Source organism: Haliaeetus albicilla, chromosome 10 (genome assembly GCF_947461875.1).
Source record: "Haliaeetus albicilla chromosome 10, bHalAlb1.1, whole genome shotgun sequence".
Lineage (NCBI taxonomy): Eukaryota > Metazoa > Chordata > Aves > Accipitriformes > Accipitridae > Haliaeetus > Haliaeetus albicilla.
Window position 1 is genome coordinate 27,002,562 of NC_091492.1, and position 25,504 is coordinate 27,028,065.

Here is a 25,504-nt window from a genome sequence, read left to right on the forward strand (position 1 = left end):
ACCCTCCAAGCGCGGCCTCACCGCGCCCCCGTCACGTGACGAGCGGGCCAATGGCGGGCCATACCCGACCCGCGGGGAAGAGGCGCCGCGGTCCCGCCCCGCCGTACGAGCGCCGACTAATGGGCTCCCGCTCCGCCTCGTGACGCGTGGCCCGCTCTGTGGCGCCGACCAATGGGGGCGCGGGGCGGCTGCGTTTGAAAGCGCCGGGGGGGGCGGGGACGCCAACGGGTCGACGGGGCGCTGAGGTGAGGGGCGCGGCGGGGGCTGCCGGGAAGGGGGCGGACCGCGGACCGCCGGCATGGCGCACAAGCAGATCTACTACTCGGACAAGTACGACGACGAGGAGTTCGAGTACCGGTGAGACGGGGGAGGGAGGGCCCGGTAACGGTTCCCAGGAGGGGGTGGGGACTGGGGGGGGAGGGGCGCGCCCCGGTGATGGCTCCCCGGTGGGGCGGGAAGGGGGTTGTCCTGGTAACGGATCCCCAGGGAGGTTGGGGGGGGAAGGGGTGTCCCGGTAACGGATGCTCGGTAAGAGTGGGGCGTCCTGTTAGCGGTTCCCTGGTGGGGTGGGGGAAGTTGGTCTGGGTAACGGTTCCCCGGCGGTGGGGGCGGGGGGAGGAGGCCGTTAACGGCTCGCTAGCGAGGGAAGGGGGGCGGGGTAAGAGGGGAGTTTTCCTTCTAGCGGCTCCCCGGTGGATGGGGCGGGGGGGGCCTGGTCCCGGTAGCGGCTCCCGGCGGGGAACCTGCAGCCGGGGTGGGGGGCGGGTCCTCGTTGCCGGCACCGTCTGAGGGTGGGGGAGGTCGCAGGCACGTGATGCTGCCCAAGGAGGTGGCCAAGCTGGTGCCCAGGACCCACCTGCTGTCGGAGTCGGAGTGGCGGAACCTGGGGGTGCAGCAGAGCCAGGGCTGGGTGCACTACATGATCCACGAGCCAGGTGAGCCCCGCCGGGGGGGCGGGCGGCGGCCGGGGGGACCCGGCCTGACCCCCCACCTCCCCCCTCAGAGCCCCACATCCTGCTGTTCCGCCGGCCGCTGCCCAAGAAGCCGGAGAAGTGAGCGGGCCCCGGCCCACCGAAGCCCCCACCGAGACTGCACCTTCCTCCTCCTCGCTCCCGGGGGGGCTTCACCCCGTGACCCTCGGGGCTGCCTGGGCGCTGCCCGGGGGGGGAGCTCGGCCCCAGTGCCGGGGGGGCCCTTCCTAATGCCAGGCCTGAGCACACACTGAAGCTTCAATAAATGGATGTTTGGGAACAACTGTCTGCTGTGTCGGGGGGGCGGGGGCTCCCGGTGCCTCAGCATCCTGCTTTGGGGGGTGCAGGCATGCTCCCGGTGACCGGGTGGGGGGGCGGGGGGTAGGGGAGGGCTTCCCCGGAGCAGCCCTCCCCTCCCCCCCCCCCCCCTTCCCGGTGCCTGGGAGAGGGTGGGGGGCGGAGCTCCCGGTGTCCGGGGGAGGTGCACGTGCCACCGCCCTCCGCCTGCCGGGCGGACCCACAGCCACAGAGGGGGAGCGGGCGTTGTCCCCGCTCGCCGCCATGGTTCCGTCCCCGCGGCTTCCGCCTCCCGGCCAATCCGTACTGGCCATCCCTCGTGACGGGCGCGTTGCCCGGCCAATCAGCGTGGGGTGGTGTAGCGGCCTAGCCGGGCGGCGGCGGCCGGCCGGGCCCATGTGGGGGGCACTGCGGGCGTGCGGGGCCCTGCGCGCCGCCGCCTCCCGCCCCATGGCGGTTTCCCGCCCCACGGCGGCTCGGGGCTCCGCCGCCACCGCCGGCATCATCGTCATCGGCGACGAGATCCTCAAGGTGCGGCCGGGGCCGGGGGTGAGTCGGGCCTGCGGGGGGCGGGCCGGGCCGGCGCCTGCTCCGGGGTCGGGGCCTGCTCCCGAGCCGGGGCCTGGCAGGCCCGGGGCGCCCCGCCGTTACGGGTGTCTCCGTCCCCCCAGGGCCAAACGCAGGACACAAACTCCTTCTTCATGTGCCGGCGGCTGCGCGCCCTGGGCGTGCGGGTGGCCCGCATCTCGGTGGTGCCTGACGAGGTGGACGCCATTGCTGGCGAGGTGGCCGTCTTTGCCGCCCGTTTCACCTATGTGCTGACCTCGGGGGGCATCGGCCCCACGCACGATGACGTGACCTTCGAGGCCGTGGCCAGGGCCTTCGGGGAGAGGGTCATCCCCCACCCCGAGCTGGTGGCCCTGGTGCACAAGTTCTTTGGCAAGACGGACGCGCAGTGCCCTGAGATGAAACTGGCTCGTGTCCCTGAGTCCTCTTACCTCAACTACGGCACGGACAGGTGCACGGGTGGCACTTTCAAATACCCACTGGTCAGCGTGCACAACGTCTACATCTTCCCCGGCATCCCGGCGCTGATGGAGCGCGCCCTGGATGGCCTCACCCACCTCTTCCGCAGCGAGCAGACCCGCTTCCACACCCGCACCATCTATGTGGCGGCCGACGAGATCCTCATCACGCCTGTGCTGGACCAGGCCAATGCCACTTTCCAGGGCCGCGTCAGCTTGGGTTCCTACCCGGACTGGGCCAACAACTACTACCGTGTGAAGCTGACGCTGGACTCGGAGTCGGAGCAGGACCTGGAGGAAGCGTATCGCTTCTTGATAGAGAAGCTGCCGCCAGGTGTTGTTGTGCCATTGGTGACAGACTGCGTCTCTCCGGCAGCCGCAGAGGTTTATGGCCTGGCTGAGTCAGGTACAGGGAAGTGGTGCTGCAGCATGGCTCAGTGCCTCCACACTGCTCCTGTGCAGAGGGCTGGGGTAGTGGGAAGACTGGCCTGGGAGCAGAGCTTACCTGCTCTGGTGTGCTGGGGGGCTTGAGGGGTGCTCAGGCTTTGCTGGTGCTGCAGTGGGCTCCATCCCACGCAGGTAGTAATGGGACCTGTAACCACAGTTAGGGCCAGCCAGTGCCAGTCCTTGAGAGCACAGCCTGTGTTAGGGGAAGTGGTGCCATGGTTCCCCTGTGCAGGCAGGATCTCTGTCCCATCCATGGCACAGACCTCCAGGTTGCGCAAGCTCTTGGCTCCAGCCTGCGGTGCCAGCGGTGGCTCCGCGGTGCGTCTGGAGACAAGACGTGCCCAGAGGCTGAGGTGCCGCAGGCCCTGGGGCAGCGCCAAGGCAGCATGGCCCCGAGCAGGCACCAACTGTCTCCTCCTGGCAGGCTCGGCCCTGGGGCAGAAGGTGGCAGCAGCACTGCGGACCATTGAAGAGGCTTTGGACCGGTACAGCCTGGCCCAGCTCTGTGTGGGCTTCAACGGGGGCAAGGACTGCACAGCCCTGCTGCACCTTGTCCATGCCGCTGTGGAGAGGTACCCAGCTGTGGGGCTCAACCGGCCTGGTCTGGGGCAGGGGTGAAGGGGTCCTGCAGACCCTGGCCGGGGCTCCGAGGCTCTCCCCTGCCCCACTCCAGTGGGACGAGTGGATTCCTGGGACCCAGCTCACGGGGACTGGGCAACCACCCTGCTTCCAGTCGCTATCTGCCAGAGCCCAGCTGCAACGGGTCTCTCCCCAGGCGGTGGCCAGTGAGGCAGGAGAAGCTGCAGGTGCTCTACATCCGCATCATGTCCCCCTTCCCCGAAATGGAACAGTTCATCCAGGCGACCGTCCAGAGGTACAGGGCAGAGAGGGGTGGGCTGCCAGGCAGGGGGTGAGCAGCATCTCCCACAGCCTGGCAGGCAGCTGCCTGTCCTGCCTGTCCAGGTACAAGATCGAGCTCTGCACAGTGGAGGGCTCCATCCGGGAGGCCCTGGTCCACCTGAAGGAGCAGCAGCCACAGCTGGAGGCCGTCCTGATGGGGACACGGCGGACAGACCCCTACTCATGCACTCTGACGCCCATGTGCATGACGGACCCCAACTGGCCCCCGTACATGCGGGTGAACCCCTTGCTGGTACGTGGCCTCCACCCAATCTGGGGACGGGGCTGTCCTTGCTTGGTGGGGGAGTGAGCCTGGCAGGTTAAAGTGACAGGGCTGGAAACTGGCACTAATCCACCCCCATCCTGGAGGGCTTCCCTCCCAGTTTCCCTTCTCCCCAGGGCATCTCCTGCCTGTTGCACAGCTGTGGGTGCCCCTCGTGGCAGCCAGGCTGCCTGGTGCTGTCAGGCAGGGCTCATTCCTGCCCGCTGGGGGCTTTTCCTGTGTTGGAGGAACAGGGGTGCTCTGGGACCCTGGGGACCAGCTGGCTCTCCTGTTTGCTCTTGGGGGGAGCCAGCTACCTTCCCTGGGGAGGACGGGGCAAACTGCCTGGCTCTGTGGCAATCCCTGCCCAATTTTGCCTGCAGGACTGGACCTACCGGGACATCTGGGAATTTCTGCGCAAGCTCTTTGTCCCCTACTGCGTGCTCTACGACAAGGGGTGAGTGTCCAGTGCTGCCCTCTGCTTGGCACAGCTGATGCCCCTGGGCGCAGCCTTGCAGCTGCTTTCTCTCTGCAGCTACACCTCCCTGGGGAGCATGGCCAACACACTGAAGAACCCGGCGCTGCGCTACACCGACGCCCGGGGCCACGAGAGCTACCGGCCTGCCTACGAGCTGGAAAATGAGGAAGACGAGCGCACATCCCGCCAGTGAAGGCCTGTGAGCTGCACTCGGGGAGGCTCTGCTGGTTTGCTGCCAGCAGCCGGCTCCCCCACAGATGTCCTTGGTGCTGCCAGGGATGACACTGAATAAACCTGCCGCCTGCCAGCACTGAATAAACCTGCTGTGCTCAGCCTGCGGTCTGTGTTACGCTCGCGCTTGGCCGTGCCGGTCCCTTTGGGCCCCGCAGGGCTCTGGCAGGAGCGGGACAGGGGGTGAGGCCAGCTCTGACCGAACAAAAGGGTCCCCAGGCCAGTGCCCCCTCCCCACACCCACTATTGTGGAGGCTTTTGAAGCCCAGAGAATGGAGCAGGTTCCAGCACTTGCTGGGGAGCCTCATGTCAGCGTGGCTGCCTCCCCGCATCAGACCCCCGCTGATCCCTCATCGGCCATGCGCCTCCTCCGGACCACAGCGGCCCGTCCCCTGGGCACTCTGAGGCGAGCAGCGCGGGTGGTGGCACTGCCGGCACCCAACAATGCCTCCCTGGGGCTGCGCCTGGGCTCCTGGCTGCTGCGGCTGCTGCGGGAGTGCGTCTACCTCCTCCTCTGCAGCTGGTGCATCCGCAAGTTGCTGGACTAGGGAACGGTCCCCCCCCGATGCCACAGGATGCCCGGCACCCCCTGCCTGCCTCTGCATGATGGGTGAGTGCCCTGCCCTCAGCTGCCTGCTCAGCACCATGTTCCTGGGGGGTGACAAGGGCCTGGCTGTGGTGCTTGGGGGTGACAGGGTGATGGGGGCCCAGCCGTGGTGCTCTTGGGGGGTGACAGCGTGCAGCCATGGTGCTGGTAAGGGGGTCCTCACCCCCTGTGCCTTTCTCCCCTCTCCAGGACTGCTTGTTGCCCCATGCTGATGGACCCCCAGCACTGGGACCCTGCTCCAGCCTGCGCTCCCCCCGATCACAGAGACCCCAATAAATCTGATCAGCACCTGACCGGCTGGGTGTATTTGGGGAGGGCTCTGGGAACGTGCCCCCCACCCCTGCAACCTTCCAACCCTCGCCCTGGGTAGGACCCAGGTACCCCAGCCCACGCTGTCAGGGGCCGAGGAGCAGGAGTGGGGAGCCGTGGCTCTGCCTGCCCCTCCTGCCTGTCTCTCCGCCAGCTTTATCCCTGCCCATGACTCAGCCCCTTGTTTAAAGAGCACCTCCGCTTGTCCCCGCTCCAGGCCGTTTCCTGCCCCATCCCCGCGCGCCCAGCCGGCACCAGTGCTGCCAAGAGCCAGTGGGAAGTGACCAGAGCAAAATGTCCCCAAAAGGCCCAGCCTAGCTGGAGCTGCAGCAAAGGTCACGGCCAGCGGGACACGTGGAGAACTGGGGCCCTGCCATGGGGATGGCTGGGGGTCCCCCAGCTGGCTGAGCCCACTGTGCCCCAGTGCTGCCTGCGCCGGCTTGGTGCCGATGCCTGGCCCCGTCATGGGGGCTGCCTGCAGCCCTGTCCCTGCTGCGGGGGAAGCTCCGTGCGCCCCAGCCTTGGCGGCAGCGCCTGGCGCCAGCACAGTCTCCCTTATCTCGGCGGGAAGTCGGGAGCAGGAAGCGCAGCCTGGCGTGGGATAAGGGTCCCGTTTACATTAGCCGCTTTGTTGTGGAGTGGGTTCCCACCCTCACCTAGCGCCAGGGAGGGGGAGCTCTGGCCATGGGGAGGACTTGGGGGGCAGCACAGACTCCCACCTCGGATACCATGGGGGGGCTCAATTAGTCCTTGCAACCCCTGCGTGGACACAAGCAGGGATGGGGGCTGCTGGGATGGTGCCCTGTGGCTGCACACCACAGGTCCACCGTGCCCAGGTTGGCTCCTGCAGCCGGACCCTGCCCTGTGGCCGTGCACCGGTGCGGTCCACAGTGCCGCCTGGGCTCCTGGCTGTGCCCGGCTGCCCGTGGAGCCAGGCCGGCTCTGGTAGCATGGTGCTGGGCATCCCTGCCTGCCAGAGCCCACGTGTCTGGCGCCTGCCCTGCTGCTGCCCGTCCTGGCCTCAGCAGCGGCTTGGCCCCAGGGCTGGCCAGGACGGGGTGAATCAATGAATTCTCCAAACGGGGGAGGTCCGGGGGAGGGGAGAGCATCCCGGCACAGGAAAAAGTCCTGGCAGCGGCACACCACAGGCAGAACGGTGCCGGCCACCCCAAGAGCACGGTCCCGTGCACAGCCCTGGCTCCTCGCACCCAGCTCCGCTGCCCGCCGTGAGTGAGACCCCCCTTCCCCAGGGACCCTTCGCCCAGCCCCATGCCGGGGGGGGGGGGGGCAGCAAGGGGGCGGGTGGGTGCTGCAGGCAGGGGTGCACAGAGCCCTGCCTTCGCCGTCCCAGCACAGGCGGGTTCCCCTGCACTGGGGGTTGGTTTTGGGGTCACCTCCCCACCTGACCTCCGGGTCACCCATCACCATGGGAGCAGCACTGTGTCCCAATGTGTCTGTGGGGACAAGCTGCCGCAAGCAGCGGCAAACCCAGGCACAGCAGCCTTGCCGGGGCCACGGTGGGGAAGGGGAGCGCGGCTCTGCCAGCCCAGGAGATGCACCAGGTCTCCACCGGGGACCCCCACAGCCGCAGCACCCTCCCAGCATGGGGGTGACACCTGTCCCCATCCTGCAGGTGGTCCCTGCCACCACCCCATGTTCCGCTCGCGCCGTGCTGGACTGGTGAGGCGGCTGTGGCGGCAGCGCTGTGCAGCAGCCAGCCCCGAGGACAGCCCCGGAGCCCTCAAACCGGCAGCGCACGCCCTCTTCAAGAAGCTTAAGGACGAGGAGCTGGAGCTGCTGGTGCAGGCAGTGGAGAGCCGGGGCGCCTGGGAGTCCGGCTGCGTCTGGGCACCGCGGGGGGAGCTGCGGGGGGCCAAGCAGGCGCTGCCCCCCCAGGTCCTGCTCTGCCGTCTCTACCGCTGGCCTGACCTCCGCCAGCCCCACGAGCTCAAGCATCTCTGCTACTGCACCAGGGGCCGGGGGAGCTGCGGGGACACAGCTGCACTCTGCTGCAACCCCCACCACTTCAGCCGCCTGGCTGCACCTGGTGAGTGCCGGCGGCTCCACCAGAGCCCCTCATCGCCCACCCACTCTCTGACCTCTGGTGTCTGGGGCCGGCTCAGGACTCCGGGGGGGGCAGGATGCACGTCCCACCCCTCACCCCCTTCTCTCCACACCTAGAGACCCCTCCACCCCCCTACTCGAAGGCATCCTGCGGTCCCTCCTGGCCAGACGAGCCCCAGCACCCCGGCACCCAGTTCATGGAGTTCAGCTACAACGGTGGGGACTGGCGTGGTAAGAGGGTCCCACCATGCTGGGGGCTGCTCAAACCCTCACCCTTGCCCAGCAGGCAGGGGGGGCATCAGGCAGGACTGACTCCCTCCAGGCAGCTCTGCCCCCACCCCGCTGCTGGTCAGGGCAGAGGTGCAGGACACAGAGCCTGAAAATTGGGGAGCAGAGCTGACAGCCACTCCCAGCGGGAGGAAAGGCTCCGGCACGGGACAACAGGTTCCTGCCGGGGGACCAGCCCGGTCCTGGCCCCCCCACTGCGGCTCCTGTTATTTTTGGTGGCGCCAGGCTCCCCGCCGGAGGAAGCACTGCCCACGGGGACACACACAATGTGCCTTGACGCACACAGCCGCGGCTCCAGCCTGGCTGCTGGCCACCAGGCCGCTGGCTGCTGGGGCTCCACCTTCCCTACACCTGGGGACCCCCCTCACCATTGTCCCCAGGGACAGTGGCTGGGGACGGTCTGGCCCTATGTGCCAGCACGCAGCAGCTCTGGTGACTCGTGCCCCATGCTGGAGCCTGTGCTGGGACATCCCTGGGGCACCGCGTCCATCTGTCTGTCCACTCTGTGGGCCCCTGCATGAACCAGGGGACATGGACCCCCCCATGTCCTGCTCCCTCCCCATCGTCTCTCCCTTTGGCCCCTCCGGCTGCGTGGCTTGGCCATGCCTGTGCAGCAGTAGGTGGGTCTGCCTGGCGGTGACGGCTCTGTTCTCCCCCACCAGACACCAGCCTCTCACAGACCACCGTTAAGGACGGCTACTGGTGCAAACTGGCTTACTGGGAGCACCGGACACGTGTGGGCCGCCTCTACGCCGTGCATGAGGCGTCGGTGAACATCTTCTGCGAGCTGCCACGGGGCAGCGGGTTCTGCCTGGGCCAGCTGCCAGCCGCCCACTGCAGCCGTGCCGTCCGGCGGGCACGCGGCAAGATCGGCCGGGGGCTGCTGCTGAGCCGGGAGCCGGGTGGCGTGTGGGCTTACAACCGCAGCGAGCACCCCATCTTCGTCAGCTCGCCCACCCTGGGGCCCCCCAGTGCCCGCGGGCTCACCGTCCTCAAGGTGCTGCCTGGCTACTCAGCGAAGGTGTTTGACTACGAGCGGGCGGGGGGTGTGGGGAGCTGGCGGCTCCCCGGGGAGGGCCCCTGCGACCCCCACAGTGTCCGCATCAGCTTTGCCAAGGGCTGGGGGCCCTGCTACTCCCGGCAGTTCATCACCTCCTGCCCGTGCTGGCTGGAGGTCCTGCTGAACCGGCCAGGCTGAGGGGCTGGGGCTGGCGGGGGGGTGTGCCAGGGACCCCCCCTCAAGTGGGTGCAAGGGGGGCACAAGCTGGGGGGGCCCCTCTGCCACCCCCCAGCCTCTCTCTTCCAGGGCTGCACTGCAGTGGGAGGGGGGGCCATCCTGGCACCCTCTGCCCCATCCCCAGGAGGGATCCAGTGTCCCCCATGCCTGGCTCACCACCCTGCCGGCACCCGCTGTCCCCAGCCATGGGTCTCTTGCTGATGCAGGACACTATTTAATCTCTTTCTCTCTTTTATTTTTATGGTTAAATTTATTTTAATTTATCTTATTTTTGTAAAAAAAAGTGCAATGCAGGAGCCCCCCCGGCACTGTAGGCAGCCGGGGCCAGGTCTGGGGAGGGCAGCCAGGGCAGGGTGTGCAGGAGCCAGGCAGGGCCAGGGGAGGCCGGGGGCTGCAGGAGGGGAGGGACGTGGGGCAGACCCCCAGAGTGGGGGCGGGGAGGGGCGCTGTGGGTCTGGGGGTCATGGCAGGCATGGGGGGAACTGGAGTGAGCTGGCACAGCTGGGGATGTGGAGCCAGTGAGCACAGCTGGAATATGGGGCAGGTGAGCACAGCTGGAGTGTGGGGCAGGTTAGAACAGCTGGACAAGTGAGGGGCAGGTGCTGGGGCAGGTGAGCACAGCTGGACAAGTGAGGGGCAGGTGCTGGGGCAGGTGAGCACAGCTGGGGGGGTGTGAGGCAGATCAGCACAGCTGGAGTGAGTGTGAGGCAGGTGAGCACAGCTGGATGGGTGTGGGGTGGGTGCTGGGGCAGGCGAGCACCAGAGGTGTCGAGCAGGAGCTGAGCTCGTGGCCGGCCCCAGACAGGCGCTGGCGCCGGTGCAGGGTCTCCCGCGGCGGGTCCCCCGGCTGGTGGGTCCCCGGGCCCCTCCAGCCGCCGTGGCAGCGCGGCCCGCCCCGGGTGAGCGCGGTTTGCGGGAGTGCCCGGGCTGCGCCTGGTATTTGTAACCCCAATAAACGGTGCCAGCGGCACCAAAGACACCCCCCCCCCCGTGTCCCCAGGCGGATCGGTACCGCGCGGGGACGGCGCGCCCGCCGCCGGCGGGGCTCGGCTCCGGGACCGGCAGTGCCCTCTGCAGGCGGCCGCGGCCGGGCCGCGATGACCGCCCGGTCCTTCCTGCCACGCCGCCGGCCCGGCTGAGACGGGCCTGGCGGCTCCGCGGCCCCCGCCCGGCCCCGGCCCCGCCGCGTCCCCGCGGGCAGGAGGTGAGTGCGGGCCGCGCCGTCGGGGCCGCCCCCCCTGGGGCGGCGGGCTGGCGGGCGGGCTGTACCGGGAGCGCAGCCGCCGGCACCGAGGGCTCCGGCACCGACGTAGCGCGGCGGCTGCGTGGGGACGGGCGGGGGCTCCGCGGGGAGCGGCGGGGAGCCGGGTTGGGGTCGGTGGGCGGCGGGGTCGGGAGCGGCTGTCGTAGGCAGCGGCGCGGAGGGGATTTTCTGCGGATTCCTGCCCCCCATCCCCCCCGCTCCCGCCCCCGGGGGAACCCCGAGCCCGGCGGGCCGGCGCCCGCGGCGTGGCCGGGCACGGGATGGCCGGGGCGGGGGGGGGGGGGGCGAGGCGAGGCAGGTGCGTGGACGGACGGACGGTGCGCGAAGGGAGGCGGTGGAGGCGGAGGTTTGGGCGGGGGGGGGGAGGCGAGGCAGGTGGACGGACGGACGGACGGGCGGAGATGAGAGAAGCGGAGCTCGAGCCCCGGGGAAAGAGCGGGCGGGCTGGGCGAGGCGCGGCGGCAGGTGCCCGGTACCGGGAGCCGGCGGACGAGGTTGGGGAGGGGGGAGCCGGCGCTGGAGCGCTGCCCCCCGGCGCGGCCCGCCCGCCCGGCTGACATAACGTCTGCGCGGGGCGGTGTTTGCCTTGGCAGCCCGCGGCGGCGGCGGCGGCGGCTCACACTTTCCGCCAGCGCCGGGCAGCGGCCGGGCTCTGAGTCAGGAGCGGGGAGGGCGGGGGGGGACGACGGAGGGAGGGGAGGGAAGGGGAAGGAGGGGGGCCGGGGTGAGGCGAGGTGAGCCCCGGGCCGGGCCGCGCCGCCGCTGCCTCCCGGGGGCCGGCGGCGGCCAAACAGGTTGCGCGGGGTCCCCGCCCAGGCACCTGCGGAGGGGCCGCTCGGGGGGATGGACAGCCGCCGCCGCCGCGCCCTGCCCCAGCGCCGCCTGGAGCCGGGGGGGTTGGGGGGGCTGCCCCGCCGCGCCCCTCGGCATCCCCGGCTATCCGTGCCCCCCCCCGGTTCCCCGTTCTCCACGCCTGGCTTTCCATCCCCCATGCCCGGTTCTCCGTGCTCATTCTCCGTTCACCCCCCCCGCCCTCCTCAGTGCCCGGTCTCCCGGTGCCCCTTTCTCGGTGCCCAGTTCTCCATCTCCCCACCACCACCCCGTGCCCGGTTCCTCCGCCTCCCCCCTCCCCCCTCGTACCCGCGGGGCGGAGCGGGGCGGGCCGGCCTCGGGGCTCGGCGCCCGCAGCGGGCGGGGCGCGCTCGGCGCCTGGCACCGGCCGAGGCGCCGGCGGGGTCGTACCGGGCTCCCCCCCCCCCGTCTCCAGCCCCGGGGTCGGTCCCAGCGCGGCCCCGTTAATCGCCGCCGTCCCGCGCCTCTGACTCAGCTCTTCCCCCCCCCCCTCACCCCGGTCCCGGGGGGGCCCCGCATGGCCCCCGCCCTCCCGGGGGGGGGTGGGTGTGTGTGGCGGGCCTGATGGGCATCCCCTCCCACCAATAGGAGGCCGGACCGCCGGAGCGCTGCCCAATGAGAGGGGCGGGGGCGGGCGCTTCCTGGAGCCCCGGCGGCGGTAGTGGAAGGGGGGTTGGGGGGGCGGGCGGGGCGCGGCGGCGGCAGGTGAAGGCGGAGGCGGGGCCGCGGCCCCGGGACCGGCCCGTAGTTCGGGCGGGGCGTACAGGTGAGCGGCGGCGGGTGGGAGCGGACGAAACCCACCGACGGGGTCTGTACGGAGGTACTGACCGACCGGTAGTGGTACCGGTACCGGTACGGCGACGGCTTTTGAAGCCCGGTTGCGGTGAGTCGCGGGGATCCGGGATGCTACCGGCGGGCACGGTCGGGGCGCGGAGCACCCCCCGCTCCCGGCGCACGGTCCCCGTGCGCCGGGAGCGGGGGGTGCTCCGCGCCCCGACCGTGACTGCCCGCGGCCGGTAGCCAGTGGACATGTCGCCCGTGGGGTGGGGGGCGGTCGTGCGTGGGCCCTTCCCTGTCTCTCCGCACGGAGCTGCGGGAAAGCAGCACCACCAGCAGGGTCCCCGGGAGCGGCTGCCAGACCTCCCGCCGGTGTCTGGTTGTGGTGCCACCATCCAGCCAAGGTCCCCCGTGTGTTCACCCCACGGGTGACGGGGTGCTGTCGCCATCCCACCACCCTTCCCGGCCCCGTGAGAAGCTCGGCTGCATCCCCGGGTGCACTGGATAGGAATGGCACCGTCGTGGCAGGGAGGCAGCTCAGGAACCCCTCACCGCGCTGGTGCTGGTAGAGGCGGGAGCGGAGGGTGGGTGTCCTCACGTCCCAGCACGCCATGCCGGTGACCTGCTGGGCCTGGCACACTGGCAGCGGCAGTGGGTGCCTCGCTTCTCGCTGCTGGCAAGGGTCCCTACAAGGAGTGCCCACGGGGCCAAGTGGCTCGGTAGCACCCGCCAAGCATCGGTGGACTCTACCCAGCGCGCACCCAGCCCTGCTGTACCTGTCCCCCCCTGGCTGGCTGCCCCCAACCGGCTGTTTGCCTGGGGTGGGGTGCAGTATTTACCCTCCCGCCACGGCCCGCATCAGAGCAGAGCCGCCGTCTTGGGCCGCGACTGCCCTTGACCTGGGGCTGCTTTCGCCAGGTGGGGGGAGGTGGTGCTGGCTTTGGCGTGCGGTTGAGTCTCGGCATGCCTCGGTTTCCCTTGCTCGGGAGCAGGCTTGCGGGGAGCAGGCTGGGGTCCTTTGGTGCTGGCAGAGGCACGCGGCAGCTGCCGGCGACTCGAGGCTGCAGTGGTGATGCCGGTGCCGGGTGTGGAGGGAGGGGCTGGGCTCAGGAACTTGAAGTGGGTGCGTGGGGAAGGGGAAGCTGTGGGGCAGGGGACGGTGCAGAGCAGCGGGGCTGGCTGGGGCTGAGGTGCCCTTGCTGGGGACGGGGTTGCAGAGCAGGGGAAGCCCCCAGGCATGAGGAGGTGAGAGGCAGCAGGGAGGCGTCAGTGTTGGGTTGTGGGGACCCTCTGAGACCACTTGCCCCGGCACAGGCTGGCCAGCCCCCCCTTGCTGGCAGCGCTGCAGTGCTGAGCCCGAGGCCGTGGCAGCGCAGCTCTGCCAGCTGGTGCCGTGCACCCTCGGTGCACACGTGGCACGAGTGCGACGGGCCTGAGTGTGGCGGGGGCGGGCAGTGGGTGCAGCGGGGGGTGCAGGGCCAGCACAGCCCCTGCACCCCAGCCCTCGAGGGGTGGCCGCTGCCCTGCGCACGGAGCAGGAACTTCTTCAGGGCGGGCGGCGGATGATGAAACCACGGAGAAATCTCTCCTGGCAGCGCACGGGCTGCTGGCGGGAGCCCCCGGGAGCCCGTGCTCCCCCTGCGCTGCCGCCGCCTTTCCATGGTAACCCCACCGCGGGAGCCGGCGGGGTGCTGGCGGGGGAGGCCACCCTGTCTGGGGGGTTGGCGCCTGCCCGGCTCCCCATGGCAGCGCTGGCGTCCCCGACATGCCCCGGGAGCTGCACGTCCACACCCCAGCAAGCCCCGGGGCGGCCGGAGGACCCGACGAGGGGCTGGGCTGAGACCCGTCAAACTCGCTTCGTGCCAGGGAGGTGATGCTTGGGTGGCCGTGCAGGCAGCGGGGGAGGTGGCCGGTGCCAGTGCTGTGGCCGGTGACTTTCAATGCACCCATACCCCGGCCACGCTCTGTGTCCGGGGATGGGTGGCCAGTTCGCATGCACGCTCGTGCGGCAGGAGCTGCGGGGCCCAGGTGCCCTGTGCCCCCAGAGCTGGTGGCGTGACTTGGCGGGGCTGTGGGCGGGCGGGGGGACCGAGCCATGGCGAGGGAAAATGAAAGCAGGTGATGCGGAAGGAGAAGTAGGTCAGGCGAGCGCTGGCCTCTCCCGGCAGCCTCGGCTGTGCTGCGTGCTCCGCTCTGCCCCGGCTGTCCCTGCCGTGTCCCCAGGCCCCATGGGCAGCGGCTGGAGGGGGCGGTGAGTACAGGGTCTTGCTGCCAGGTGCTGGGTCCTGGGCAGGGTGGGTGCCAGACGCTGCCTGCCCTGGACGCCAGTGGGCTGGGAAGCGCGGCCAGGCAGGCTGGCACGCGATGGGCACAGTGGTGCCCCAGCAATTTTGCTTCGGTTCTTCTCCTGCGGGTGTCCCCGGGGACATGGGGCTGGGTGCCACATTGAGGATGGGCAGGAGGATGCCCCACTTCTGTCCTGCTGTGTGGCCAAGGAGCAGAGGGGAAGGGGATTCCCATCCCACTTGGGCTCTGCTGAGCCAGCTGGCGCGGCAGGGACATCCCAGTGGGGCTCGGGGCTGGGGACGGCTCTGGGACAGCCCCGCGTGCCGCATTGGTTCTATGGCCAGCTGCTCCCAGCTCTGCTCCACCACAGGGCTGCAGGGCTGGGGCCGTTGCCGTCCCCATGGCACAGGGCTAGCTGGGGTCTCGGTCACAGCGCTGCATGGGTTGGGGAGGCTGCATCGGGCACAGCCCTGCTGGCAGTGCTACGTGGGCTTGGGGGGGATTAGAGCTGCCTGCCCCCCCTTTCCCTCCCCCGGGATCAGCCGTGGGCAGCGGGGAGCTGGCAGCAGGCAGCTGCCGTGGGGGCGGAAGCCGGGCTATTTCGGGGGGTGTGGAGGGGGGGCTGTGGGCTGGCACTGTCCTTGCTGGGTGACCCCACTGGGACCAGCACTGCCCCAGTGCCAGGATGGAGCATCGGGGCCCATCCTGTGCCAGCTGGCAGTGCTCAGTCCCCAGGGTGCTGTGAGGACAGGGACCCCACATTGGGGAGGAGATTCCACCAGCCTGGGGGGCCCCCCAGGGCCATGCAGTGTGGCAGGACCCAGGGGGTCTGGCTGCCCTCCAAGGGGCTCCCGTGACTGTGTGCTGCAGGGCGAGAGGCACCGGAGCCGGCTCACCCTGGGGCTGGCAAGCGGGACCAGCTGTGGGCAAGCCTGCCTGTCCCAGGCTGAGGGCTGCCAGAGCCTCCTCCTGCTGCCATCAGCACCCCTTTGCCCAGGCCTCCGGGGTGCCCGCGTGCAGCTGAGCCTTGCTCCATCCCAGTAGGGTCCTGGCCAAGCTGGGCCATGAAACTGGGGCGTAGCAGGATGCCTGGCTCCGCTGTGCCTATCTCGGCGCTGGCAGGGGCAGCCTGGGCACCATCTGGGCTTGGAGCCCCTCCAAGCACTGCCCACCTCAACCGCAGCCCTGTCCCCCAGTTGCTGGGGAAACCTGTGGGTGGGTTTTGCCCCGTGCCAGGGTGATCAAAAGTGGGGTTTGCTGTTGACCATTTCCTTCCTGTTCCCCCTTTCCCCGAGCTCCATTTCAGCAACCCCTTCCTTCCTTCCTACCTTCCTTCTCTCTGCCTGTTCCTGCCTGCATGTGGCCCCACTCCCTGGGCCGCCCTGGCAGGGAGCAGCCGGGGACAGCCCATGTCCAGCCTTTTGTGGCCTCTCCCTGGCATGGGGGATGGTGACACTCACAGTGGGGAGCCCTGGGGATGACCCACAGAGGTCATGCACCCTTGGCCACATCTGTCCTGGCTGCCCATGGGCGAGCAGGTGGCCATGGGACCCCCTGTCCTGGCAGGTTAGGGTCCCCCATGTCGGGACATGGTGCGGGAGACGGGTATGCCCACGGCTGGGGTGCCCATCCTGCTGTCAGGAGAGGGGCTGGTGCCATGTGGGAGCCAGGATGCTGCTGGAGCCCGTCCTGGCTGTGTGCAGGATGGGGCCATGTCCCATCACTGGTGACACTGGTCAGGGTGCCACTGGCCCAGGCAAGGGCGGAGCGTGGAGGAGGATGGATGAAGGTCAGTCCATCCTCCCCAAAGGCCAGCGCCTCCACTGCCTGGTCCCCCCCTGGGTGGGCACCCCTTGGTGCCCCCCGGCCAGGGCAAGCAGTAGTTTGCGGCCGGCGCGTGGGCGGTTGCGACACCCCCAGGGTGGGGGGATGTGGTGACTCACCCCAGTGGAGCCTGGCCACCAGCGGGAACCCTGAGTCAGGGCTGCGTGCCCATGCCGTGCCCCTCCCTGCCCGCCTCGCCCACCTTATCTCCCGCCCTTAGCACCTGGCACACCTGGGCCAGGGGGGGCTGGCGCCGTTCCCCTCCTTTATGGGGAGCAAAGGGCAGGCAGAGGGTTGGCAGGCAGGTGCCTCGTCCCTCCCTCCTTCCCTCCCGGGGATGCTGGCCTGGGGCTGTGCCCCCCACTGGGGTGGCCAGCCAGCCCGGAGCATCATGGCAGCATGGCAGGCAAGGCTGCCTGCACTGCCGCTGCCTCCTGTCCGCGTGCTGCCTGCACTCCAGGCCACCGGGCTGACCTGTGGCGGCACAGCCAGCACCCGCCTGGCATGCGGTCCCCAGTGATGGGGGAGGCGGGATACCATGCCAGGGCATGCTGGCCCGCATAGGCAAGATGCCGGTGCAGCCACCACTGCCCCTCTGCCCGCCTGCTGTCCCCGATGCCCGCCTGTGTGGTCGGGCTCTTGCGCAACCCCGCTCTTTCCGTGAACATTGCTGGGGCCAGAGGCCCCCTCCCTGCCCGGCTGTGCGGCCACGCTGGCGCAGGACTCTTCCCCTTTCTGCCTGGCCTCGTGCTGCTGGCAGCACCGGCAGGGCTGTCCAGAGCCTGGCTGTGGCCGTGCCAGGGCGCTGCGGCGGGGCTGCCCCCCGGCCAGGGGGCAGCCCCGCCGCAGCGCCCTGGCACGGCCGGGGCCGGGCTGGTGTGGGCGGCCGGGGTGGATGCTGGGTGCCAGCGGTGGGGTGTGGGGAGCGCTCCCCGAGCTGCTAATTGCTGTTTAGCTGGGGACGCAGAGGGTGTAATTACGGGGGGGGGATTGCGCGAACCTGCAGCCGGCCCCAGGGGCCTGGTGGGGGGGGGCAAGAGGGGGGGCTGTGGTACACGTGTGCCCCTGCCCGGGGAGCGGAGGGGACCAGGCAGTGCTGTCCGGCCACGGCCATCCCCAAGCCCCCTCCCCCGGTCACGGCATCCCACAGCCACCGTGGGACCTCTGGGACCCGCTTCGGGGGCAGAGCGGGACGTGCATCTGCAGGGTTGGGGGGCGGCTCCGGGGCTGGCCAGGCAGGCCACGGCACGCCATGCTGAGCCCAGCCCTGCGGTGGCAGCCCCGCTCCCGCCGAGCGCAGGCGCCCTCCCAGCTCAGCCAGGCTGGCCGCGGCCAGTGGCGAGCACCCAGCACTCAGCGCCCTGCCTTGGGGCGGCGGGAGGGCGAGGGCCCATCTGACGCCTCGGCGCGGGGGGCTGGGGCAGGCGTCGGGGAGGCAATACCAATGGCGGGGAGGGGATGCCCGCGGCATGAGGCACCCGTCCTGCTGGCGCTGGGATTTTCCTCCCGCGGGAGGGGGCTGGGGGATGCCCCCTGCCCGGTTCCGCGTTGGCACCCCGCGGCACGGCACCAGCCGTGAAGGGTTAATGCCGTGTGTGTTCTGGGAAGTGGGGCTGGGAGGTGCGTGACCCGGGGTGTGGGCGTCGACTCCTTTTGAGGTGGGATCCTGCGCTCAAGTGCAGCGGGGAGCGGGGCCAAGTTCACACAGCACCCTGCCTTCCCCTCCCTGACGCTCGCAGGCCGCCGACCCGGCCGCGGCAGTGCCGAGCCACGCCGGGACACGCGTCAGGTGAGCTGCGCGCCCACCGAGCCACCGCCAGCCGTCGTGGTGGAGAACGTGCCGGAGCGGTGGGAACTCGGCGTGGTACCGCTGGGCATGGGGAGGGCCGGGCACAGCTGCTCTGGCACCAGTCGGGAGGCTGCCGGGATGCTGGCGTTGCCCGAGCCCTGCAGCGCCCTCACTGCCGGTGGGATGGGATGGGACGGGACGGGATGGGACGGGAGGTCCCGGTCACCATGGCCGGCAGAGCAGGGCCCGTACCTTGCGGCGGTGATGCCAGGCAGCCGGACGCACCTCTGCCTGGCCCGGGCTGCAGGGAAGGTTTTGGCAGCAGGAGGGGGCCATGGTGCCAGCACGATGCCGGCGGGCAGAGGGCCAGTGTGGGGGCTCGGCTGGGCCGACGGCTGCTTGTCCCTGCTGCAGGTGCCAGGGTTGGTGCCGGAGACACCTCTGGTCCCGCAGCTGCCTGCTCCACCGTCGCAGGGCTGCCCGTGCCCAGCCTCCAGCCCGGCTGTTGTGCTGGGCTGGCACAGGGCCCCAGGAGCTGCACCAGGCAGCGCCGGCTGTGTGCGGAGGCAGACCTAGGCCACAGTGCTTGGACCCCCTTCCTCAGTGCTGATGGCTGCTGTGCCTTGGCCATGGCACACGACCGTGCCCGTGAGGCACTTGAGGTGCCTGGGGACCAGGAGCTCTCCGTGTGGCACTGCGGGCGTGAGGAGCCAGACAGCAGCAAGGGGCCAGGGTGGTGCCATGGGGCTCGCTCCCTGGTGCTGTGGGGCGGGGGGGTCTGTTTATCCTCTTCTCTCTTCAAACCATTTCCTTTTGTCTCTGCTCGCTGTTTTCTTCTTTCAAAGAGCAAGACCGCTTCCCCCTGCCACCTCCCCTCCAGCACCAGGACCCCCAGCACACCTCTGGCACATGCCCACTTCAGGGCCACCAGTCCAGCCAGACCCTGGCCCACCACCTTCCCCGTTGGGCAGGCAGAGGGGCTGCACAGCCCCCCGTCCTGCAGCCATGCCAACCCCCGCAACATGGTGGCCAGTGCCTGGGCCACCACAGCTCCCCACCAGCTTCAGGCAGGGCAGTGTGGTGGGTGGGGGGGATGCATGGCCCGGACACCTGGGTCCCCTTCCCGGTTCCCAAAGGGCGAGGGGCCCCTGCGGGGTGAGAGGCCGGGGGCTGAGTCGATGGCTGGCGCCGCACTCCCCTTCCTGGGTGACTCATTCTCCCCGGTGCGGCTGTGAAGTCCCTCGACAGCATTTGTGACTCTTGTGACCGAAAGCAGCGGCGCTCAGCAGCAGCCTGGGGTGGGGGCCACGCTCCCTGGGACCCCTGCCCACCTTCCCCATGGGGGAGCAGGTGGGGGGACCCTCCCAGGCACCCTCTCCTACCCCACATCTCCCACCATCCCCAAGCTGGGGCTGGTGCCCGGCACAGGCTGGCATCGTGCCTGTGTGCGGGGTGCCATCCCAGCTCAGCGGCACGGGATGTAGCCAGTCCCCACGCAGGGTGAGTGCTGCAGGGCCGGACCCCCACCCTGCTGCGTGCGGCTGTGCTGGGGCAGCCAAACCCCCAGGGCAGGGGGTAGGCTGGCAGGTGAATGTGGGCTGGCCACAGTTGTGCCAGGCGGCACGGGCCGGTGGCAGGATGTCAGGGTGACCCAGGCAGGCATTGTTCCTGCTGCCGTGCGCTCCGGCATGGGAGCTGGCTCAGCATGGCGAGCGACCCCCCCTTTCCCCAGCCCCGTGTAGCTGCTGCAGCCGAAAACGGGCCCGGCCGCAGGCATTGACGTAACCGAGAAAGCTCTGGTGCGGTGGGGGCACGGGCATCGCTGCCAGCCTCCTCCCTGGTCTGTGCTCCCCACGCCATCATCTCTGGCGCCGGCCAGCAATTGCCAGGGGGCCGGGGGTGGCTCTGGCACCCTCACACCTCGTTCCCCCCCGTTTCCTTATCGCCGCTGTGATCTCCTCGATGGCAGCACCCGCTCAGCATGTGACTTCGCTCCAGCGGGGAGGATGCGCGGGGGGGTGGGGGTGTTGGGGAAGAAGCCATAACGGGCGGTTTGGTGCGATGGAAAATCCCCCTCCTGCTGCCGCCTCGCCCCCGCCCTACCCCAGTCCTGCGCCCTCGTCCGCAGGCATCCGGCCCCGTGGCCGCTCCTGGGGGTCCTGGCTCCCTCGCTGGGCTGAGCTGGGCCTCCACCGGTGAGTTCTGCGGCACCAGCAGCGCCGAGGCTGCTCCCGCCTGCACCACGACACAGTGAGACCGGTGGCTTTGCTCGTTCCTTGGAGCACCCTGCCACCCGCCAGGGTACGGCTAGGGCCTTGGCTGCTGCACTCGGCCCGGGCACCCCCTGGTGCAGGAGCCCCCAGACAGGCACATGCTGGCGGGTTCTGGCCATGGCCCTGCAGGCAGGGAGAGCCCTCTGAGTGCCCCGTGCCTGGGTGTCTTGTGGAGCCGGGGGCGCTGTGGGGACCGGGGGACAGAGGGGTCCATCCTGCTGCCATTGGGGTTTAGCTGGGGGAGGCAGCAATGGAGGATACAGGTGCTGCCACCCCATCCCGGGACCACTACCTGTGACAGCCCTGGGCATCCGCAGGGCTCCAGGCCACCCTTGGTGGGCACCACATCCCCATCGTCCCCCTCCAGCCACCTGAGCCTTGGCGTGGGGCGCTTGCCTCCCCTAATCCTTCCCCCGCTGCTAATCCTGCCTAATCCCACCGGGGGCTGTCGCTGCCTGTTGGCTCCCGGGGCTCTGATGGCTTAATCACCCCTAATCCGCTCACCCCCGCCCTGGCCAGCAGCAGGGACCCCAGCCGGCAGCAGGATGGGCTCCTGGTGAGGATGGAGAGGGGCAGCCATGGGCGCTTGGCACTGACGCCGTCATCCCAGGCGGTCGGCACTGCCCGGCTCCCAGTTTCAGGGGCGGCTGCCGCCTGCCCTGCCGGTCGGGCCTGCTCGGCAGCGGCTGGGGCGGCTCCACAGCCGGTTGCTCCGGGGCCGTTCCCAGCCGCCTGCCGAGGCAGCCCCAGCTGGCGGCCGCCCAAGCGCAGGGAGCGGCCGGCGCGGGGATGGGCCCCTGCGCCGGGGGCCGCCGGCCGCGCCGCCCCTCCACAGGCAAGAGGGGGCACGTCCCCCGCGCCCGCCAACGGCACAGCGTGGCTTGGCACGGGCCGGCACGGCGTGGTGGGGTTCAGTTTTGATGGGCCTGGCACAGCTGAACGTGGCCTGCTGTGGCTCGGCGATGTCCAGTGCCACATGCCGCCATCTTCCGTGGCTTGGCTCGCTCAGCGTGGCGTGGCACGGTGCTGGCAGCACCGAGAACCTGGACATGGCGGTGCTGTGTGCCTGCCTCTGCCTTCCCCAGGGTGCAGGCTGGGCTGCAGCCACCAGATGGACCTCCCACCCCAATGTCACCCAGGAGCCGTGGTGTCACCCAGCAGCACCAGAGAGATGGGTGGGCATTACCCATGGCTGGGCATGGAGTTGCAGGCCAGGTTGCGGCACCAGAGATGCCACTGCTGCCCGTAGCCTGCCTGTGGGTCAGGAGGGCAGCAGGCTCCTTCTTCCTACAGGCTCCATCGCCCAGCTGCACCGGCTCCATGGGGACGTGTGGGTCCCCAGCGCAACACCATGGGGACCCCGGGTGCCACTGCCAGCAGTGCCGGGTTTACAGCTGAGGCCAAGCCCTGCCAGGCACAGCGTGGGAAAGGCCCGGCTCACGCAGGCAGGGCTTGACTGGGCAAGGAGTGGCCCCAGGCTGGGGCAAAGGGGGAGGGAGGGGGCAGGCCCTCACCAGGAGCGGGGGCAGGAACCGGCGGCGCGGGTGCTGATCCTAATCTGCGGTGGCAGGAAGCGTGGCCCCCGTTCCCAGCCCGGCTGGGCTCCGCGGGGCGGCCCACGGCCCTCGGGGCCCTCTTCCCGGCACTCGCCCGCCCACCCATACCCGCCGCCGGCGAGGCCCGCGTTCCCAGGACGGGGCTGCCGGGAGCCAGCAGCTGCGCCTGGCCGTGCCGGGGGGCCAGGGGGGTGGGTGGGCTGGTGCAGGAAGCGCCGCGCCTCGGCGCCGTTCAAAGGCACCACGCCGAGATTTCCCCCTTTGCTGTGGTGTCGTGGGGGGCGGCGCGGGCGGCTGGGTGCTGGCGGCGGAGGAAGCGCGGGGGGTTGCGGCGGGGGACCTGCCGCCCGCCAACCTCGGCATGGGGTGTAGAGGGATTAGGGCAGCCCCCAGGCCCCCAGCCTACCCCAGTTCGGTGTCCCACCAAAACCCCAGTCCAAGGTGCCACCACCACCAAGCCCCGTGCGATGGAGATTTCCTCGCACCCCGGCTTTGTGGCAGAGCCGATGCTTCGGCCGCGACGATTCCTCTGAGTGCTGTCTTTTGGCTGGTTCCCGTGCCAGTCGGTGAGCATCCTGTCCTTCCCACAGGTGAGGACGATGGCCAGCCCGGAGGACGACCTCATTGGCATCCCCTTCCCCGAGCACAGCAGCGAGCTGCTGAGCTGCTTGAATGAGCAGCGGCAGCTGGGGCTGCTCTGCGATGTCACCATCAAGACGCAGGGGCTGGAGTACCGCACCCACCGTGCCGTCCTGGCCGCCTCCAGCCGCTACTTCAAGAAGCTCTTCGCGGGGCCGGGGCCGGGGCAGGAGGTCTGCGAGCTGGACTTTGTGGGGCCGGAGGCGCTGGGCGCACTGCTGGAGTTTGCCTACACGGCCACGCTCACCATCAGCAGCGCCAACATGGGCGAGGTGCTGCGTGCCGCCCAGCTGCTGGAGATCCCCTGCGTGATCGCCGCCTGCGTGGAGATCCTGCAGGGCAGCGGGATGGAGGTGCCCGGCCCTGATGACGGCGACTGTGAGCGTGCCCGCCGCTACCTGGAGGCTTTCGCCACCCTCCCCGAGGGTGAGGCGCCCACCCCGCTGCCCCCCCGCCCCGCCGCCCGCCGCAGCAAGAAGACCCGCAAGTTCCTGCAAGCCCACAGTGCCCGGCTCAACAACCACGCTGAGGAGCTGCCCACCGAGGCTGAGGGCCGCGGCAGCCCCCCACCACCCCCCCAGCCACCCTCGCCCCCCCTGCCTGAGGGGCTGCCCCTGCCCTACGAGAGCTTCGAGCTGCCGGAGGAGGAGGAGCTGCCTCCACACCCCTTCCCCTTCCCCTACCAGCCCCCCTTGTCCCCCGAGGAGGCCGCCTCCGACGAGGACACCATTGACCCCGACCTGATGGCGTACCTGAGCTCACTGCACCACGAGTCGCTGGCACCTGGGCTGGATACGCCCGACAAGCTGGTGCGCAAGCGCCGCTCGCAGATGCCCCAGGAGTGCCCTGTCTGCCACAAGGTCATCCACGGTGCCGGCAAGCTGCCCCGCCACATGCGCACGCACACAGGCGAGAAGCCCTTCGCCTGCCAGGTCTGCGGGGTCCGCTTCACACGGTGAGTGCTGCCAGACGGACCCCTCCCTGCCTGACGGGTACCCGACACCATCCCCATGGCACCTCTCCTGCCGGCCCTGCCAGTGCCTGGCCGCATCCCTGGCCTGGTGCAGTGCAGGTTCGTGGGGTCGTCTGCACCCTGTGAGCGCTCCCGGATGGACCCTCCCTGCCTGCCACCAAGGGTACCTGGCGCCATTCCCTGCCACACCTCCCCTGCCGGCACCTGGCTGCATCCCTGGTGTGATGCAGCACAGGGACCCGTTTCCCACCACCGCCAGTGCCGCAGCGGTCCCCGCATGCCCCAGCCAGGCAGCCAGGAGGTCCCCTGCCCTGCCAGAGCGCCCACACCCCCGCGCCCTGCAGAGCATCCCTGCCACAAATCCCCACCGCGGGCCTGCCGGCATCATCCCCCCACCTGCCGCAGCTGGGTGGCTCCCCCCCGGGGATGCTGGCCGCCCTGTGCCGACGTCTTGTCTGTGTGTTCCCCCCCCCCCCCCCACAGGAACGACAAGCTGAAGATCCACATGCGCAAGCACACAGGCGAGCGGCCCTACTCCTGCCAGCGCTGCAGTGCCCGCTTCCTGCACAGCTACGACCTGAAGAACCACATGCACCTGCACACAGGCGCCCGGCCCTACGAGTGCTACCTCTGCCACAAGGCCTTCGCCAAGGACGACCACCTCCAGCGGCACCTCAAGGGCCAGAACTGCCTGGAGGTGCGGACCCGCCGCCGTCGCCGTGACGAGCCGCCCCCGCCACCCGCCGGTCCCCCCGGCCTCGACCTCTCCAACGGGCGGCTGGATGGGCTGCGCCTCTCCATCGCCCGCTACTGGGGTCCGGGACGGCCCGAGGAGGAGGAAGAGGAGCAAGAGGGCGAGGAAGGGCCACAGCCGGACGACGCCGTGCAGGTGGAGACGGCGTAGGGCTGCTGCGATGGCGGGTGCTGTGCCGAGCCGTGCCGTGCCCGCCGGAGTTTCTGTTCCCGTTTTTCCCCGTCACGGTTCGTTCCCAGTTATGCAAAGGGGGAAACTCCCCCCTGGCCGATTTGCACAATGAGGTGGGGGGCTCCCCGCCGCCCCCCCGCCGTGCCCGGGTCCCCCCCCCCCCGCCACCGTGCCCGGGCGGCGGAGCCCCGGCGGGGGTGGTGGTGGCGGGGAAGAAGCGGGACCGGGGTGTGTCCCCCCCCAAACCCTCCCCGTGGATGCCCTCCCCCCAGCGGGGCCGGGACCGGGCGGGGGCGCCCACGGACAAGCCCGCCCCTGCCAACCGGGGAGAGCGCGGGGCGGGGCCGCCAGGGCGCCCCCTGCTGGCCCCGCCTCGCGCTCTCCCCGGTTGGCGCGGAGGGGGGGGCCGCCGCCCCGCGCTGTACATAGCTTGTGTCCCCCACCCCCCGTCCCCGTCCCGAGCAGCCCCTCCCCGGCGAGCCCCCCTCGCCCCTGCACTCCCGGCTGCTTTCTCTTGGTTGCACTATTCGGGTGAGCCCACCCGGGTGTGGGGCAGCCCCGGCCCCCACCCGGCCCCCCCACCCCCGACCCCCAAAGCACCCCGGCCCTGTGGGACCCCCCCATCCCCGGGGTGGCCGGACCCCAGCGGTCACCCTTCTGCCCTTTGCACATGCCCCCCCCCGCAGGGCGCAGTCCCGCCGGGGGAGCAGGGGACCGGCACTATTTGCCTAAAATAAGAGTTTATCTATATTTAAAAAGATGATGTAATATATTCCCCCCCCGGCCCCTCCGCTGCTGCCCGCCAGCGCTGCCCGGCCCCCCGCGCGTCTGTCCCTTGCCATGGGGTGCCGGGAGGGGTGATGGGGACGAGGGGCTTGGCTCCTGTCATGGCTTTAAAGTGCCTTATGGTGAACTTGAAATTTTCGGCTACTTGAACCTCTCTGGTGTCAGGAACCAAACGAATAATTGGCAGGCGGCCGCCCCCCGCCCTGCCGGGTCGCCTCTGTCTGTCTGTCTGTCTGTTTGTGTTTGTTTTTTTTTAAACGAAGGCTGCTTGGTAATAAACGGAGAAGCAGGGATCCCCCCCGCGCCCGGCTGTCTGTCCGCCCTGCACCCCCTCCCTGGAGCAACGCTACTCAGGCCTGGGGGAGCGAGTGGGTCTGGGGGCACTGTGGGGATGCAGATGGGGACACTGTGGGGCTGGGGGCACCATAGGGATGGGGATGGGGG

General features: G+C 70.2%; 4 protein-coding genes across 9 annotated transcripts; all 4 read left to right on the top strand.

Annotated features, from left to right (window-relative positions):
- Positions 1-6: 6 nt before the first annotated feature.
- On the top strand, positions 7-1,254 carry CKS1B (CDC28 protein kinase regulatory subunit 1B). 2 transcript variants are annotated; one of them, XM_069794383.1, is made up of 3 exons: positions 210-357; positions 808-935; positions 1,004-1,254. In XM_069794383.1, exons 1-3 carry the CDS (start codon positions 299-301, stop codon positions 1,054-1,056), a joined length of 240 nt encoding a protein of 79 aa, XP_069650484.1. In that variant the 5' UTR covers positions 210-298; the 3' UTR covers positions 1,057-1,254. The 2 variants fall into 2 exon arrangements, with proteins under 2 accessions (XP_069650483.1, XP_069650484.1); XM_069794382.1 differs by lacking the exon at positions 808-935 and having other exon boundaries at positions 7-357.
- A 263-nt stretch (positions 1,255-1,517) lies between these two features.
- FLAD1 (flavin adenine dinucleotide synthetase 1) lies at positions 1,518-4,699 on the top strand. Of its 2 annotated transcripts, none has more exons than XM_069794384.1 (7): positions 1,518-1,799; positions 1,940-2,699; positions 3,165-3,312; positions 3,516-3,614; positions 3,704-3,893; positions 4,286-4,359; positions 4,438-4,699. In XM_069794384.1, exons 1-7 carry the CDS (start codon positions 1,533-1,535, stop codon positions 4,571-4,573), a joined length of 1,674 nt encoding a protein of 557 aa, XP_069650485.1. In that variant the 5' UTR covers positions 1,518-1,532; the 3' UTR covers positions 4,574-4,699. The 2 variants fall into 2 exon arrangements, with proteins under 2 accessions (XP_069650485.1, XP_069650486.1); XM_069794385.1 differs by having other exon boundaries at positions 3,727-3,893.
- Positions 4,700-6,653: 1,954 nt separating this feature from the next.
- Positions 6,654-10,094, top strand: LOC138687572 (mothers against decapentaplegic homolog 6-like). Its single transcript, XM_069795644.1, has 5 exons — positions 6,654-6,753; positions 7,161-7,574; positions 7,709-7,822; positions 8,542-9,768; positions 9,828-10,094. Exons 2-4 carry the CDS (start codon positions 7,181-7,183, stop codon positions 9,075-9,077), a joined length of 1,044 nt encoding a protein of 347 aa, XP_069651745.1. The 5' UTR covers positions 6,654-6,753; positions 7,161-7,180; the 3' UTR covers positions 9,078-9,768; positions 9,828-10,094.
- A 13-nt stretch (positions 10,095-10,107) lies between these two features.
- Positions 10,108-25,353, top strand: ZBTB7B (zinc finger and BTB domain containing 7B). Of its 4 annotated transcripts, none has more exons than XM_069795613.1 (3): positions 10,108-10,320; positions 22,328-23,331; positions 23,833-25,353. In XM_069795613.1, exons 2-3 carry the CDS (start codon positions 22,337-22,339, stop codon positions 24,251-24,253), a joined length of 1,416 nt encoding a protein of 471 aa, XP_069651714.1. In that variant the 5' UTR covers positions 10,108-10,320; positions 22,328-22,336; the 3' UTR covers positions 24,254-25,353. The 4 variants fall into 4 exon arrangements, with proteins under 4 accessions (XP_069651714.1, XP_069651712.1, XP_069651711.1 ...); XM_069795611.1 differs by lacking the exon at positions 10,108-10,320 and adding an exon at positions 11,911-11,998; XM_069795610.1 differs by lacking the exon at positions 10,108-10,320 and adding an exon at positions 11,993-12,115.
- Positions 25,354-25,504: the final 151 nt, after the last annotated feature.